This window comes from Perca fluviatilis, chromosome 13, assembly GCF_010015445.1.
Source record: "Perca fluviatilis chromosome 13, GENO_Pfluv_1.0, whole genome shotgun sequence".
Taxonomy (NCBI): Eukaryota; Metazoa; Chordata; class Actinopteri; order Perciformes; family Percidae; genus Perca; species Perca fluviatilis.
Window position 1 is genome coordinate 7,612,277 of NC_053124.1, and position 18,380 is coordinate 7,630,656.

Genomic DNA, 18,380 nt, shown 5'->3' on the forward strand with positions numbered 1-18,380 from the left:
TTTCTTTTCACATCCATTGTGCTGGAGTACAGAGCCAAAACAATGACAAATAGGCCACTGTCCTATTTACTCACAGACTGCACTTGGCTAGTGTTGATATTCCATATACTAACAAGTAACAAAAGGTAAATGTTCAGCAGCGTGTCATTGGCCCATTTGAATATGTTGTCACACACGAATCCTATCTGGGAATGATGCAGGATAATCCACATACTTTAAACCCTCATATGCCAGATTAATGACCTAAACGTAGCCCATAAATTTGTATAATTTGAAATAATGCAGGCTTGAAGTCGTTGCTGTTCACATAAGACCTGTGTGTGCGACTATGGTTGTGCTACTAAGTTTCAATGCCATCAATATGGTTAATGCAGTGTTTGCCATATGTCCTTTTTATTTATTTGATCGCTGTATGAAAAATGTACGCACTGACTTGCGTTCGAGTATCTTTCTGATTAAAAAGAGAAGGCTTAATGACGGAGTGGCTAGTCCATCCTTTTATGCCGAGCAGCATTTCATACAAATCAATGTCATAAGAATGATTTCAAAAAGCACTTTTGAATCAAATGCAACCTCAGGTGTTTTGTGAATATATTTTCATAGCGAATATGTTTGAACACTTCTTTTTTTGGAAGTGGCTGTGACTTAAAGCGATATTTTGCTGAATTTTGCTAAATCCAGTTCTATGTCACGGCAGTGTGGGCAGTGTGTTTTTAGATGAACAATGTTTTGCTTCCCTCCATGGTGCCGTGTGCACTGAGCTCCCCATGGAGCAGAGCAGCGGAGGTCTGCCGAGATCCACAGGATGATGCGCAGCGCAGTCCACGGGAAGCTCTGTTCGCTAGAGCCACCGAGGGGAAACCAATCACCGTTCATCTATACACACTGGCCACAAAAAGATGACACAGAGCTGGTTTTAAAATCGGCAAAGTATCCATTTAAGCTGGTAATTGCTGCTGATAATTAAGTTATCATTACTGTTCTACACCCATTCAAATTAGAGTTTAAAGGGTAATAAACAAGTAAGTATTGCACATTTAACTCGAGAACTCTGCCCAGGTTCTTGTGCATTGAAACACTTAAAATACAACAATACAAACAAAGCAAACATTGGCTGCTTAACCGAGCATTTTTTTTCTTTCTCCTATAAATAGAAATAGTTGCAGTCCTCTCTCAACTTCAACATCAGAGTAGCAGGTGAATTTGTTTTCATGTACGGTGAAATCCCATTTTTGTAAAAGTAGGAAACATAAGAGGAGAAATCATGGGTTAAATTACTAAAAGTAAAGCACCCTGTTGGAGTGTTGTAAATCATTCTGACAGCCGAGCTGCTGAAAAAATCCGCTGTATACTGTAGGTCATGTCTGTAAGTACAGCACTTCAGCAGCTTTTGATGTGGAAACGGTTTTTACTCTCCAGTGTTGGAAGAGTACCGCAGCAGATACATGATCCAAATAGAATACACATGCTATACAGTATCCAACAGTCTGTTGGATGCTCTCGCTGGCTCCACAGGTAGACCTTCAGCTTTGACCTCATTTGAAGAGGTGCCTCATCGACTTCTCAGATATCGTTTTGCCTCTAGCACAAAGCTTCAGTCTTACAGCTTCTCTTTTTTTTTTTTGATTACTAACATCAGTGTTAAACATCTAACATTTTAAAATGCTCTGAGCATAGGTCTGCTGTATGCCTTCAGCCATGTTTTACAAATCAATTTTACTGTCAGAGTTTAAAGGAGAGAAACATTTGCTAAAATGCAAACAATGTGTGTTGCTGATAAAGTTGCCAAAGCACTAGTCTATATCCACGACGTTTCACTTCCGGGATTGCTCCTTTGCCGCTGGAAATTCCGCAGGATTTCACTCTTTCGGCCAGATGTCCACTAGCCTTCCGCTTTCTTTGTGTTGGCGTTCTAAACTCTGGTGGATTTCTGAGGGCTATGGTTAACTGCTCCTCAGGTCTCTGCAGGGTAAATCCAGACAGCTAGCTAGACTATCTGTCCAATCTGAGTTTTCTGTTGCGCGACTAAAACAACTTTTGAACGTACACATGTTTGCATGTTTTGCAGCGGCACCGTGGCTCTGCCCGGTGCTTAGTGCCGCCCGTGACGATTGGGATAGGTTTAAAGAAATGCCAATAAACCAGAGCACGTTTTTCTCCCATCCTGGAATGCTGTGTGGACTAGCCAGACCCTCCTCCACAGCACTGTAGAGGAAGGTCTGGCAAAGCGAGACCAACCAAAGCACTAACATTTCTCAGTTTCTTCATTTAAAAAGGTTTTCCATCAGCTGCTGTATATATTATGTATGCTCTACGGTCTTAAGAATCAAGGGCCCATATGAGTAAAACAGACATTTTATCATTCACCGAGTGCATACAGAGTCTTTCGTCAATACTGTGCACAATCCACTGACTATTCTTAATGACATCAAAACAAAGCTTGTGGCCAGTGTTGAGCAACATTCTTTTATTTATCCCAGGTATGGTTTGGTTACACTAAATGGACACATAGTAAACATTTGAACTTTAAACCAAATGAGGTTTGATGGCAAAGCCCACAAAGCATTCAGCAAGACTCCCCACTGTGAAAAAGAGCCATTAACAAATGGCGTTCCAGCTAATGAGATTCTAAAAAGCACTTTATCATCTTCTTCAAAACGTGAGAGAGAGTATATGAATCTTCACACATCGCTAGTTGATGAATTATGATAGAAGTATAATGGAACGGTTTGCATCATATCAAGCCACATCAAACTTACCTTTTGCCATTACAGGCCTGATATCTCTTGTCTTGAGTTGTTTTCTTAGAAATCTTAAAGGGTTAGTTTGGAGTTTTTGGGGGGTTGTATGAGCTACTTATCCATAGTCAGTGTATTCCATACAGTAGATGGTGATCGACACGCCCCCAGTTTGGAGAGCCAGGCAGGGGGCAGCAATAAAATGTATTTTAGCCACCTAAAAATAACTACCAAAAATGTTAGCTAAAAATCTGATATAATTAGATTAGTTTAAACGCTGTGCCCTTCCGTCAGACTGCCCTTTACGACAGGGAACTGCAGCAGTTACCTATGCTCTCCTGAGAGCCACCAAACTCCTTCGACAAAAACATTTTACCTGGTGTGAATCTGAACTAAAACCCAAAGTCACACAATAACACAAACAAACTAACCGATTAAGGCAGCGGTAGACTAGCAACTCCTGCGTTTTTTTTTGTGGCTTTGGAGAGAGCATAGATGGACATAACGAATTCAGTTCTCTGTTGTAAAGGGCTGTCTGACAACAAGGTTAAGCGGGGAAATTATTCTAAATATAGCGTACACTTAAAGGGTAACTGCCGTTTTTTCCAACCCGGAAACCTATTTTCCTATGTTTTTGTGTCTAAGTGAATGATGGGAACAACAATCTTTGACATTGGTCCAGTATTAAGCGAGATCGTTGCAGTCGGCAGCGGCGAAACAAGCTACAATGTAAGTTAATAGGGCAATTGTGCAGCTTGTATTAACCTTCACAAAAGTGTCTGACAACATTATGGAAAGGATCCCTTCAGGGATAGCCCTTCAAAACCTCTGAGACCTTTCTGTTTAACCAGAAACGGCTCTGAAGTCGCTAGTGCTAAACCCACCAGACTCCATTTAAAAAAGCAATACTTTTAGCGTGTATAGAGCCAACATATTTTCACTTGTAAAACGGTAAACTATGTGTTTATTTCAACCAAAACTAGAGTTGAGATGGTTGGAAAAGGGGAAAGACGACCCAAAACGCCTTTTCGTAGTTTTATTTTGTTTCTGTCGACTTTGAATGAAGTGTATTTTAAGATGCCAAAATGAGTCTGGTGGGTTTAGCGGACGCAATTTCGCGTATGTTTTTATGTCTAAATAAAAAAAAAAGGATCTTACTCTGTAACAGAAAGGTCGACCTTCTTAGAAATCCTTTCCATAATCTTGTCAGACACGTATCTGAGCCTGTCAGCGGCAAAAACAAGCACTTTTGTGAAGTTTTTGTGAAGCTACTTAAATTGTAGCTTGTTTCGCCACTGCTGACTGCAACGATCTCGCTTAATACTGGACCAGTATCAAAGACTGTTGTTCCCATCAGTCACTTAGACACAAAAACATAGGAAAATAGGGTCCAGTTTGAAAAGGTTAAAAAAACGAAAGGGTAACTAGATTTGTCTAAAATACGTTTAGCTGCTGCCCCCATCCACAGCAGTACATGGCTTAGCTTCCGTGTCGGTACTCCTGTCTGCTTCTCCAAACGGGGGGTGTGCCAACTGCCATCTACTGTAAGAAATACACTGATTATGAAAAAGTACTTCATACGACCCTGCTTAAAAAAAATCCAAACTATCCCTTTAATTCATATTGACCCCTTCCAGGAATAAAAGCAAGAATATTTGTGCTTTTTACTTTCTATCGTCACTGACAAGATCTCTCTTCTCCACAAACCTAAACAGGTCAGCCTACACGCCTCAGCCGACATCCAAAGAGGAACTGTCCAGCACCGTGTCCCTACAACTTTTCAACGGGGAGACACAGCAGCTGACCATCACCTTGGAGAACATTGGCTCTGAGGACATCGAGACTCTGGAGCTCACCTCTAAGATTGTCAGCACCAAAGGTTAGTACCCCCTAAGTACCCCTATCTGATGTCTAAAGCCATATCTGTCGATTCGGTCTTCTATTTAATTTTTTTTAGTTCTGAATAATTTTCATCTTAGATGATAATGACTGAATATGTGGATTAGTAGCATGTGTGAAAATCCGCAAAAGTTGAAAACAAATGATGGATTGAGCTCATTTATGTGTGTACATGCAGTATTTATCAATGCTTTTTTCTTTTTTGTGAGGACCGTGTTTTTGCTGTACTCCCACTGAGTTTTTGCAACAGCCTCTTGCAGTTCTCGCGTCCGCGGTACAACAGAGATCACTATGCGTTGTCTTTGGCTTCCACATCTTTCGTGCCCCCGTGGCTTTTCACTCTGTGTTCCTATCTCTTTGTACAACATCTGCTCAGGTCCTCAGATCTCTGCATTCCCCGCTCACTCCGACTGGCTGTCTCTGTCTCTCTCTCTTGCTTTCTTGTCTTTGTCCCACTGTTCTCTGTGAAAAAAAAGAAATGAAGCAGCTGCAGTATCAAAATAGGCCGCAGCATTTCCAAACATGGCACTAATAAATGAGAAATCACGCTTCGAAAACATCTGGCCCAGTGCTACCTGTGGTCAGGAGTCCAGCCTGGTGATAAACCCTAATGACTAAATTCTATTCCATAGACTGTAATGCATTTGAAACCTCTCTGTAAGAGAATTCCAATAGATGTCATGTTCAGCATTATTTTTTTGTGATTAACAATGTTTTATTTGCCTTCTTCTCAACAAAACCTACAACTCACAACATCAACACCCCACCCCCCCACCCCCCTCCCTTTCATCACCACCCACCCAGACAAAAATCAAGAAAATATGACACTGCAACTACAACATTCCAGACCATTCAACAAAATGGTAACAAAATAGACAATAAACCATGAACCAAATAAAAATATGTATAAATGATATCCTCATAAGCCGTCTCTCACGTCCCTCCCCAGCACTGCTTCTTAGGAGCCCTCCAGAAAGCTCAGGTCCTTTCCCCATTTTCTAGTGTAGACATCCAATCTGGCAAACCATTTATATGACATAGGCCTCCACCCTAGCCATCTCACAAGCCCACTCCTGGATTGACGGCCCCCCTTCATTCTTCCATCCCCTTAAATATAATTTAATAATAATATATATTATTAAACTAGTCTGGACCCAGCTTCTTATGTGCTTATCCATCCCGTTTAGGATTGACCAATCTCCCACAGCAAATAATCTTGGGCTGAATGGAACCTGGGTCCCTGCAATCCGACATAGGTTATCATGTATCCCGGTCCAAAATTGATGGACCTTCTCTCAGGGCCATAGGACATGAAGTAATTGGCCGTCCTCTCTTACATTTCCAACAATTTCGTGTGTCTTTCAGACCAACTCTACACAATCTGGAGAGAGCCCAATAGAAGCGATGCATAAGCTTGAACTGAATGAGGCGCACCCTCACATCGTGTGACATAGTTTTATGTCCAGCATTATTATAGTGTATTTTATCATTTATGTAGACTTCCTTTGGTCCAAAAACAGTTTGAAATACTGACATGTAATTATTTTCAGACTTTACATTTTATTTTTGTCCATATAGTAAAGAGTAACCAAGCTGTACCCTGGATTTAGGTGATCTACGGTACCAATTGATCACTGCAGAGAGAAGAGCCTGAATCCTACTACATTTTTGAAGCTGTTACTGACATGAGTATGCCGACAAGTTGTACTGCAGTTCCTATAAGGTCAACAAAATGTACCACATAGTTTACAATTGTTGTCTGTGAACATGTTATAAATGCAGAGCTACATCACACATTGGATAATCGTTGTTCAACTCTCTATGTAAACTGTATTTGCCCCATTCAATAAAAAACATTAAATGTAATGGGATCAGTATTCAAAAGTTAAAAAAATTATCCGATAACAAAAAAAGCATTGGCCGATTTCTTTAAATTGACAAATCTCGACTGTGACAAAGATGTGTACAAAGTCCGATATTATACAGTTGAAAATAAACTTCGTCGGTGCTTTCTAATGGACAAAAGATGTGATGGCGACACTAGTCGGCTTATCTTTGGTGCTTTTGTACGGCAATTCCTTGTTACGTATTGCTTTGATTCCCAACTAGGGGTAGCTCTGCACATATTAAGGGGTTCATGGGAAGAATGCAACGTAGTTCAGCTAGTTTGAAAAAATGATATTATGATTTGATTGGAAAAAAATATATACTTTTATATAACTAATAGTGTTAAGTCACACAAACACAATTACAACTCCAATAAATACATTTGAAACATGATGGGTGTCAATCAAGGGTACTTGGTCTCATCTGATAGTGCTGAAAAGAGATGTTGGGAGCCACGACATATACCGGGACACTGATCTGTGAGCAGCTACAATCAGCTGGTAATATTGCCCATGCTGATGTACAGTATTGGCCAGACAGCAGTTGAGAGTAACATATTAGGTCTTATTATAACTATTTTCAAAAGGTGTTTTGTTTTATCTAATTGAAAAGCAGTGCTCCAAAAATTCCGCTTGAATTTACGTCGCATGTCACTCTACAGTATATTCAACAGAACCAAAACCGATGTTTGGCTATAAAATGATACCTATCTTTTAGACACAGTTATTGTTAACACCCAAACCAGAAGCATGTAGTGGAAGAAGCAGATTTTTTCAAGTGCAGGTCTTTCTTTGTCTCCCTAAACCTACTCTGTGAGAAACCCTTTTAACAACAGTTTTTGACTTGCTATTCTCAAAATATAGCTGATTGGACCATACTAGAAAATAGGGTTACACTTACTCCAAGGTATTTATATAAGAGTGACGTGACACTGTCATGAACATGTCATAAACATTATAAACAGTCCTAAACGTTTATGACATAACGCTTCTGTCAGTAAGGTGTCATTTGGTTTTTGTCATGACAAGTTATGGTTAGGGTTAGAGTTAGGGTTTATGTGTCATAACTGTGTCATGTGTTCATGACCGTGTCATGTGACTCATATGTAGATACCTTTTTAAGTAAAGTGTTAGCAAAAATAGTAGTGTTTCCTCTGATTCCACCTTTTGAATGCAGTAGATTCAGGATATGCAATAGATTTTTCAAACACTTTCTAACCATGCCTTTGCTCTCAGCAGCAGTTCGATCACACAGTGATGAGCCAGTATATATGGAATTGATCTGACATTTCCAAAATGGCTTCAGGGTTCTGCGTTTAATTGAAGACCGGCTACACTAACAAATCCTCTGTCAGAGGGTTAACGCTCATAGATCCGGTCTTACCAGGCAGCTTCTGTCAGTCTTGCACTTCTCAGGTGTATATGTTTCTCACTTTTCATGCATTTCTTTTGCAAGCATGTCAAGAACTCTCTCTATTGTGTAAAAATAGGAGAAGTCTTTGCTGACCAGCTCGGATGTAGATTGTGTCGCCTAATGACAGCATGGTGAGATAATTACTGTCTCTCTTGTTGCCTGGGAACTTCTGTACAGAAGCCCCATCAAGCCCTCGCTGGAAGGTGGATGAGAATTAGCCCGTCAATGCTAACTAGTACAGAACTCTAATTAAAAATAGTCCAGTGATTTACTTTCCACTTCTCAGAGCATCCCTGCTTCGCACGTACCCTGCTCCCTGCTGGACGGACTCCAAGGTACAATGTAGTCTCTCTAGTTAACAAGAGTTCTCTTTGAAATGGAACTGTTGTTGTGGTTGTTAGAAATGATTCAGGCTGCAAACAAAGTTTTGCTTCCAAGCGAATGTTATTTTCAGAGTTGGACGAACAAGCAAACAGCACTGACTTCTGTAGACCGGAATTAGAAAAAAACACCATCTGTAGTTTCACTCAAAGACTTTTGACGAACACTTGAATAAATGTCCTCCAATCATTTACTTTGGAAAATATAGTAGTAACGCCAACTTAAACTATATAGTTATTACGAATGAGACAGAACAGACCCAACACAGAGAAAGGGATTAAGACAGAAGAACAGACAAATGCTAAGATGCTATATTTCTCGAGAGCTTGGAGCTTGTGTCACCAGGGTGACTGAAACAACGATCAAGCGAAGATGGGGAGTAGATCCGGAGTTTTAAGTACAGGTCTTGTTCGCAGCTGATGACTGGCAGGTGAGTATGGCAGGAGGGGTGATGATGAGACGCTGAGCAGGTGTATGTAGTCAACTGGCCATTGCAGGCAGGGGGGGAGGGAAAAACCGAGAGAGGCAGAGCTAACGGAACAAAAACGGCAGGAGACACAGTGGAAAACAGAATAGAAAACAAAACCGACTCGCAGCCAGCCGACCCCAACCATCACAATACTTCTTTCAAATAATACAAACACAAGTAAACATGAAGCCATTCAAATGGACTAATTGAAGGTAAAAAATAAAAAAAACAAAGCAATTGAGTTAATGCTCATTAAATGCTGTTGCTCAGGGCGCCCGGATCAGTTGGTAGAGTAGGCGCCTGAGTATATAGAGGTTTACTCCTAGATGCAGCAGGCCCGGGTTCGACTCCGACCTGCGGCCCTTTGCTGCATGTCATTCCCCCCCCTCTCTCTCCCCTTTCATGTCTTCATCTGTCCTCTCAAAAATCAACATGGCATCATGACTTTCCGTAAACATACACGGCCCTTTCCTAAAGCCAAATGGCGTGTTATCTGTACGCATTTTGAGCTATCCATGTGTATGTCTGCGCTGTATAGAGCAGATGTTAATATATGCGTGTTATCGCGAGAACGTGACGTACTATTGTGAGAACATCACACAAAAAAAATAAAAAATAAAAAAAAAAGGTTGGCTTTAGGAAAAGAACACTGGGAAAGGCTTTAGTACACAAAAAACGAAACATTGGGGAAGGCTTAAAAAAAGAAAAACTGCTGAAAATCGTGAGACGCAATCCCGGCTCTCCTGGGTGAAAGTCCTGCGTTTTACCCATCCGTGGACTTACGCCCCTTTATACTACTCGCTTCGGCGAAAATTCACTCTAATGTAGGTCAATGGTGGGTGAATTGCGTTGATAAACACGCTAAAAAGCATCTTGATAACACGCCAAAATGGCAGACGAATTGGCGTGTCATACATACGCCACTTTATGAGATCAGTCTGCAAAAAGGGAAGAAAATGCCCCACTGTTGCTCAGTGATTTCACAAATAAATAAATGTTGATACAGCACACACAGGTCGGTTAAAATTCAACAACCCAGCAATGTTTAAAATTCAGTTAGACATGAAACAGAAAAAATAGCTCAATCAAAGTGAATGCTTTCTTTAAAACCCAATGATAAATTAACCTTTTCTGTCCATTTCGTTTTCCCCTCAACTTTTTCAGTCAGTTTCTAAATCTGCAGTGCTGGTCGAAGGCCAGAGGCCGAAAAATCTCTTAAGAAGTGTAAAAATGGTCATTTTTAAGTCCTAGCAGATAAAACTGGCCAGCAGAGAAGCCCCCAACAGAGCTCTTCTTCTGTCACTTTCCCGTACAAACGTCTTCTGAATGAATCATTGTCGTCTTTATCTTTGTTTGTAGTTTCTTCTCTTTTTTTTCTTTATCTTTTTTCAGTCTTTCCAAGCTGTCCAGCAAATCCTTATCAGCTCCAGTTTATTCAGTTCCTTATGTTCCTCTGATTCTCCTGTTTTTTTTTTTTCTTCTAGTTTGAGTTCTTTGAGCTCTGTGTTCCAGGGCAGCAGATTGACCAGTAGCACTTGTTCTTTGAAGCCTCATTGAAAGAGCAATCCTTTGGATACTTTGTTCTAGCGCCTTTAAAGTGATGGTTCGGAGTAATTTCACCCTAGGGTCCTTTGCACCATGACCTCGAGCCAAACACCCCCCAGAAGCTTTTTTCACCTGGGTCGAACATTGGGAGAGTTAGCGTAGTGTAGCGCTATCAGCTGAATAGCTTAGCGCAGAGGCTAATGGACCCACGTTTGTATCTCGTAAATGACCCCAGTAATAATGCCCGAAATGATACCAAACGTCTACACTAGTACATATAGGTTATGCACTCATAAAACGATGGATTGGAAAGTTTGTAAGTACACCAGAAGTTTATGAACACTTGCCTGCTCTCTTTTGCTCTGTTGTTGCTGCTGCTGCTGCTGCTACCTGCAGTTAGACGAGTGCTTAGGGACGTCTACAAATTACTACACCGAAAAGAGATGCAACAAAATATTTATTAATTTAATGATTAAATAAGGTAATGTCTCCAAACTTACCTCAATTATTACTTGTCTCCTGCTAGTTATACTACAGCACTTACTTAAAAAAAAAGTTAAATTAAAAAATATTTTTGTTGCATCTCTTTTCGGTGTTGTAATTTGTAGACGGCCCTAAGCACTCGTCTTACAGCAGCAACAACAACAACAGCAGAGAGCAGAAGCCAGCAGGCAAGTGTTATTTACATAAACTTCTGGTGTACTTACAAACTTTCCAATCCATCGTTTTATGAGTACATAACCTATTTGTACTAGTGTAGACGTTTGGTATAATTTCGGGCATTATTAGTGGGGTCATTTACGAGATACAAACGTGGGTCCATTAGCCCCTGCGCTAAGCTATTCAGCTGATAATGCTACTCTACGCTAACTCTCCCAATCTTAGACCCAGGTGAAAAAAGCTTTGGGGGGGGGGGTGTTTGGCTCGAGGTCATGGTGCAAAGGACCCTAGGGTGAAATTACTCCGAACCATCACTTTAACTCACACAGTATACGACTATATTTAGTCTCCACTGTTCTAGACCAAGAACAAGTTCAATGATAGATGATCTGCTGCTGAGTTAAATTTCACACCTTTAACTCATATTATGCTCCTTTTCAGGTTCATAATTGTATTTAGAGGTTGTACCAGAATAGGTTTACATGGTTTAATTTTCAAATAACACCATATTGTTGTTGTACTGCACTTTGCTGCAGCTCCTCTTTTCACCCTGTGTGTTGAGCTCTCCGTTTTAGCTACAGAGTGAGGCATCTCACTTCTGTCCCATGTTTGTTGGGAGTTGCACATGCGCAGTAGCTAGGTAAAGACTACTAGCCAGTCAGAAGCAGAGTATGAGGGTGTGCCACGCTAGCAGCTAGGCGAGCATTATAACATGTGTTACAAAGTGACCACGTTTGTCTCTGAAGTAAAGGCTGGACTACAATAGAGCTGTTTGGAGCAGTTGGTGAACAGTGTTTTCTGTTGGAGATGGTAAGTCCCTTTGGGGGAGGGGGCTTTGGGCTTTTTCACTTTATAAACCTACAACGTGCACAAAAAGATATATAACACAATAAAGGAAAGGGAAAACGCCAAAAAGCGTAATATGAGCACTTTAAAGTTCTTCATGGTTTGTTTGCCTCCTTTAAAGCTCACCCCCTACTCCTGATCTAAAGAGGTTTGCATTTAAATGTAGCGCTAATTTTAACCAAAATTCTAGATAATCGGCAAAAGAGAATGTGAAATAATTTGTATTTCCCTCAGTATTTTTGGCATATTGTGATTTAAAAAGTGGTGCTAATTCTACAGTTGGGTTCCATTAAACCATTAAAGTAGAAGAAGAGGACACAATAAGATGATGTAGGCAAAAGAGCTCCAATCAAATCTCAAACAGTGGACACCCATGTAGAAAACCAGATGGAAATAAGGCATATGGCATGCAGTTTGTTTTATGTATTAATTTGAAGAAAGTTAGTCTCCGCATCGCTCCACACCATGGGTGATTTTAGACCCCTAAAAAGGGTACTTATTAAACAAAGTACGTATTGATACCTCACTTTGAGGACTAAAACCATCCTTCTACAATACCTTTTTCATTTACCAAAATGAGGCAAACCTCTCAAATGCTTCCATGTTTGTCTAAACATTACAAGCCTTCGAGAGAGGCTGACATATAGGAAAATATTAAAATCAAAGAAATGCCAGCCTTCTGTTCTTCAGTCTTCAATACGCGTTGCTATGGAACCATTACACCCTGTACTGGAAATGACACCTAAACCTAATTACTAAGCAACTTGGACAGCCTTATCCTATAAATAATTATAAATCCATCACCAAGTGAATACACATACAATACAGTGATCACATTAAAAATGATCACATTAGGAGTTAAAAATATTGGTTATATGTATGTTTTAATTCTTTAAAGCTATAGCGCGCAACTATTTTAGATAAATGACCATCTGTTACATTCAAGCCATTGCCAAATGAGTTGTTACAGCAGCTAATAATTAAGCCTATCAGCTCCATCAAACTCTCTCTGTATTTCTCAGTATGGCTATGTTTACTAAATGGTGTAGTCCGGCTACTTTTGCGCACAGCGACTCGAGTGATACGTTTTACGTCACCGCTGAGAAAGAACAACAGAGGCATTTACAAGATAATGACCTCTTCTGAAGAGTCCATGTTTTTTATTTTTTAATCCTCCGCGTCCTCCTTGATCTGACGGGATAAATGCTACCATCAAATGCGTGGAGGAGGGGTGGGGGTCACCGAAGGCTTGCGTCAAGCGGATGCACTGACACCGTCAATACTTAGAATTCTTCATGGGGGCGACAGAAACTACACTCCCCCCCCACCCATCTCTCTCTCTCTCTCTCTCTCTCTCTCTCTCTCTCTCTCTCTCTCTCTCTCTCTCTCTCTCTCTCTCTCTCTCTCTCTCTCTCTCTCTCTCTCTCTCTCTCTCTCTCTCTCTCTCTCTCTTTCTCTCTCTCTGCTGTTGTCCCTGAGGGAACTTAGGAAGCAATGCTAATGTTGTCATCAGTAGTCTTCCCTATACCAGTGCAGTCAGTATTGTACTGGCTATTTTGGATCTCACAAACCAGTCTTCAAAGAAGTCCAATGCAATTGTTTAGTTATTATATATTATGCTTCATCATTATCATGTAGCACATGGAAACGTGAAGAGCATAGATACAGCAGTGATTATTAGAAAGTATGGACATCTCACTCTGAATTGTTCCCAATCCATTCAGCCTCCTTTTTCTTATGTTAAACATCTATTATGTATAGATTTGTTTTTGTATTTATTGTATATTTTTATATTATTGTTTACTATGTAAATGGTGCGGCTGTGGCTCAGTGGTAGAGCGGTCGCCTGCCAATCGGAAGGTTGGCAATTCGATCCCTGGCCCTGCAGTCCCATGTCGAAGTGTCCTTGGTCAAGACACTGAACCTCAAGTTGCCCCCGATGCTGCGCCATCGGAGTGTAAATGTGTGTGAGTGTTTATCTGATGAGCAGGTGGCACCTTGTACGACAGCCTCGGCCAGCAGTGTATGAATGTGTGTGAATGGTTCCTGTACGATGTTAAAGCGCTTTGAGTAGTCGTTAAGACGAGAAAAGCGCTAAATAAAAAAACTAAAACACAACAACAAACTATGTGTTTGTTTATGTATGCACCAACCACCAAGGCAACTTCCTCATAAGTGTTTCTTATTTTGGCAATAAACCTTTTTCTGATTTTGTAATGTAGGATGTATGAGCAGCATGTAAGCACATCTTGTACCCCACACAATCTGTTTTTTTTCTTCAATTCGTGGCATAGTGACCACAGTAAAAATTGCTTCCTTTTCAACCCTCTGCCATTTCCTTAGGTGTGCTCTCGCACTAGGCTTCATTACAGCACAAAGGAAGAAAGAACACCTGTAAACAGTAAGAATAGCACATCTGAGCTGCCTGTAAGAGACCTTTTTGAAGGCCATTTTAATGTCAGATCAGCTTCCGTCTGGAGTGTGTCACAGGGGTCATGTTTTAAATTTAATCTGGGTTTCACTTTGTTCCTAAAGGCTATCTGTGATAGTTTGATGTTTTTAAGTGGTTGTTTTGAGTGATAACATATCCAGGACGCGGTCTTATCACAAAGGTTATTTAAGAAATTTCCCCTCGGACATTAGCAGCTATTGTAATTGAGAATTGTATTTTGTTTGATAAGATACAATTTTGTTAGAGAACAAAATCAGGAGCTCCTCTATCAGACAGTGACTGAACCCAGTTGAGATGTTCCATGGCAGCGAACATCACAATGTGCATGCTTTTTAAAAGTAAAGAAAAACACCACCTGTGTCCCATGTCTCATTAAGATCTGTTCATTTACTCTTCAGGAGATTACAACCAGTTGTAAAGTCTCACTTCTCGCCCCACAAACAGGTTTGACTGTTTTCATATTTTCCAAAGTTGTCCTCCTTATTTTTAGTAGTTGGTGCAGATGGAGTAGCAGCTGTCCAACCTTCACTTTCTTTCTTTATAACAGACTGGCAAACATTAACGGATCAGTAACTTTGCAGTGTTCAGAAAATCCCCTCATTTTCTTAAGGCTTTTCTAGTTAACAGTATATGTTGCGTATTTATTATCTCATGGCTGAGGAACGTAATCAGTGGTATGGAAATTACGCACATGGCTAGGGTTGGGCATCAAGAACAGATTCCTACTTGGAATAGTTTAAAAAATTACGATTCCATCGGAATCAAACCACCATTGAATCAAAATAAAACGTTCCTCTTAGTTGTGAAATAAGCATGTGACCCGTTTCAACTCCACCCCTCAAAGAATCGGAATCGAGAATTGATGAGAACCAAAATCGAAAGGAAGAATCGGAATTGGAATCAGAATCGTTAAAATCCAAACGATGCCCAACCCTACACATTGCTACATTTATTTAACCAGATTTTAGATCTCCATTTTCTGTCTGCTGAGATAATTGTTAAAGCTTCTGAGGTGCCATTTGTGTTTATTGTTTTAATAACATTACTGATTACTGTTTTTATGTCTGCTACGGCATACAGTACATATCTGCTGTGTAAATCATGTGTTCTCCTTTTTTGAGAGAAAAAATATCCGAAACCAAAATGGCAAAATTGATATTTTACATTTTTTGGTTTCGTGACTGCGCCCCCTATTTTTGCTTTAGTCCGTCAGAATACGGTTACTTCGTTGATGGATAACTTGTTTCTATACAGCCAATCACATTGGCTGAATTCTCCTTGAAGAAGGCTGTTTGTGCCGCTGCTAGTTGGTTGTTACCAGCTCTATTTTAACATGAAATAGCCATCTAAACAAAGGCTTTTTAACTTTTTGCCAAAAGCGTGCCTTGGACTGCGTTTCTTTTTGAAACCAATCAAACCACTTAATTTTAAACAAGCTTTGTATAAAGCAGTTATGTAAGCTCAGCCTGCCAACTCCTCCAACACGGATACGCCCCTCCAGCCACTGATATGTAAAGGAGCATTTCTGATATTTCCCCAAAGACCATTTTTTCTCTCTTCCTTTTTAGTAATGAAAAACTGCTAAGAAATGAAGGGTGTGACGGTGCACAGAGGTTATGGTTCGGGTCATATCCCAGTTGAGTCAGGAGTTAAGGATACATTTCTTGTTATTTATTTTCAACAGACAGTAGTGCACGTGTCAAAGACTGGGGACTGAGGTAACATTTTGTGAACTTTGGATCTGCATCGTGTGCATCAATCTACATACCGTGTATTCTACGTGCAGTTGCGTGCACCATGCCGCGCACCGTGACGGTCCGGATGGCATGAACATTTATCAGACATGAAAAATGACATCAAAGATATATGTTTACTAGCGATCACGTGCAGTGAATGGTTAATATGCTTTTACGTCTGTTTTGGTGAACCCAGAGGGAAAATGTTTCAGTCGACATGTTAAAGGAACACGCCGAATTATTGGGAATTTAGCTTATTCACCGTAACCCCCAGAGTAAGACAAGTCCATACATACCCTTCTCATCTCCGTGCGTGCTGTAACGCTGTCTGACAGCTCCATCATTAGCTTAGCCCAGCACAGATCCTGCAGGTAACTGGTTCCAACTGGTTCGAATCGGGACAAAGTGACAAAATAACACCAACATGTTCCTGTTTACATGTTGTGATTTGTAGAATCACAGCGTGTACAAAAAACAACGTAACATGAGACACAGCCATCTTCTATCCGTACGGATATGAGAAGGGTATGTATGGACTTGTCTTACTCTGGGGGTTACGGTGAATAAGCTAAATGCCCAAATAAGTCGGCGTGTTCCTTTAAGTGGAACCGAAATGAGGAACCGAAATTTGCGTTATAATCCGGTCTGATTCCTACCGGTTGCGTAGTTCCATAGCGGAACCGGGTTTCGGTACCCAACCCTGATCATTTGTGACTGCAAAAAGGATAACTAAATGTGATTACAGTTAGACTATAAACAACCTTTTGAACGTACAAACGCTCCACCAACACAAGTTCCTTCCCGAGGCTATATAGCAGCGGCACCGTGGCTCTGTCCGGCTCTTAGCGCTGCCCAAGACTATTGCGATTGGTTTAAAGAGGCCAATAAACCAGAGCACGTTTTTCTAGCATCCCAGAATGTCGTGTGGACTAGTCAGACCCTCCTCCATAGCGCTGTGGAGGAAGGTCTGGCAACGAGAGACTGGACTTTAGGATAACAGTTGGTAATTAAGTAGGTTACATTAAAGTCTTACCTCAAGGGCAAGACAGCAGTATTGAGGGTGTGTTTGTTTGGGAAGATTTTGAATTGGGGAGAAGGAAAATTGCAAGTTATCTTGCAAGTTTTTTTATTGTCCTGTCTAAGGGCTTTGTTATGGAAGTCTAGTGGGCTATAGAGCTATTTCTTTTAAGTTAAAAAAAAAAAAAAATTGTTTATTTCTTATAGTCAGCCTAGAAATGGTGTTTATGGCAGAGTGCCTTCTGTTTTATGCTAACCAGAGTGACCCCTGGAAACCTGTTGGTAGATGAGCTGCTTGTGAAATAGCCTAACGCATATTTGCAGGGTTGTTCCCAGTTTGTTCTAAAGGCTGATAATTCACAGGCATTGGAGTATACTGCTTTCTGTACTGCAGTCACACTGCAGATTGTGTTTCCTGTCTCTTTTACGCAGTACAACAATTTGCTGTGTTCTAGGTTTATAATCAAATTGAATAACACAGCCTTTAAGTGTCCCCCCTTGTTACTTGATGGAGTCCTTTTGTAAACACTTTCAAGTGTCTGAAAATGACAGTTCAGCCTAGGCTCTGTACTGCCTCAAAGGGACAACAGCGTCGTGGGCTGCATTATACAACCCAACCTGCTAATTGCATTGCAGTGCAATTGATCATCCAGTTCTTTTTTTTTTATTTTTTATTTTTTTATGTAAATTCATTTTCTTTTCTTTTTTGCCGTTAACTTCTCAAACCACTGCGGATTCAAGAAAAGTGCTTTGAAATATACCTCACCCTTGAAGTAAATTACCACATTTTAATGAATATGTATTTTTAATTTGGTCAATCTAATTTCGACTGGTGTTTTGCCACCTCATTCCATTAATGATGAGGAATCATCCACCTAAAATTAACTATAAAAAACTAATTACAGGTTATTTCGAAAAGGATAGAGCTCTCTGAATATAGGCAGCTAGAACTGCATTAACTCTAACTAATTAAGCATGGTATTTTTTTGGGCATTTGCGTCGGGTTTATGTCATAGTAAGTGTAAGTATGTACAGCCTCACAGACCGCTTGGCTGTAGACTCGTAGTTTAGTTCAGATGGATTTTCTTGCAAACATTATGCATGATCTTTTTCCCCCCTGTCTAAAGATCGTCTCCCCATGTTGTTATTCATACTCGGCATGTGTACCCCAGGCATGTATGCGGTGTGAGTTGCGATGCTATGCTTTTTCTGCATGCCCGATCACTAAGCAGCAGGTCAGTGATGCACTAGTCTCACTTTGCCTTCCTCCACAGCGCTGCTGAAGAGGGTCTGGCGAGTCCACGCAACATTCCGGGATGGGAGAAAACCGTGCTCTG

The 18,380-nt window shown here is 40.6% G+C and overlaps 1 protein-coding gene across 4 annotated transcripts in view; it reads left to right on the forward strand.

Moving 5' to 3' along the window:
• Positions 1-18,380, forward strand: part of trappc9 (trafficking protein particle complex subunit 9) — a 298,975-nt gene that overhangs the window by 63,298 nt on the left and 217,297 nt on the right. For all 4 annotated transcript variants that reach the window (XM_039820002.1, XM_039820003.1, XM_039820005.1 and 1 more), the window contains one exon: positions 4,454-4,617. In XM_039820002.1, coding sequence (XP_039675936.1) covers positions 4,454-4,617 — 164 coding nt within the window. The remainder of the gene's footprint in view (positions 1-4,453; positions 4,618-18,380) is intronic.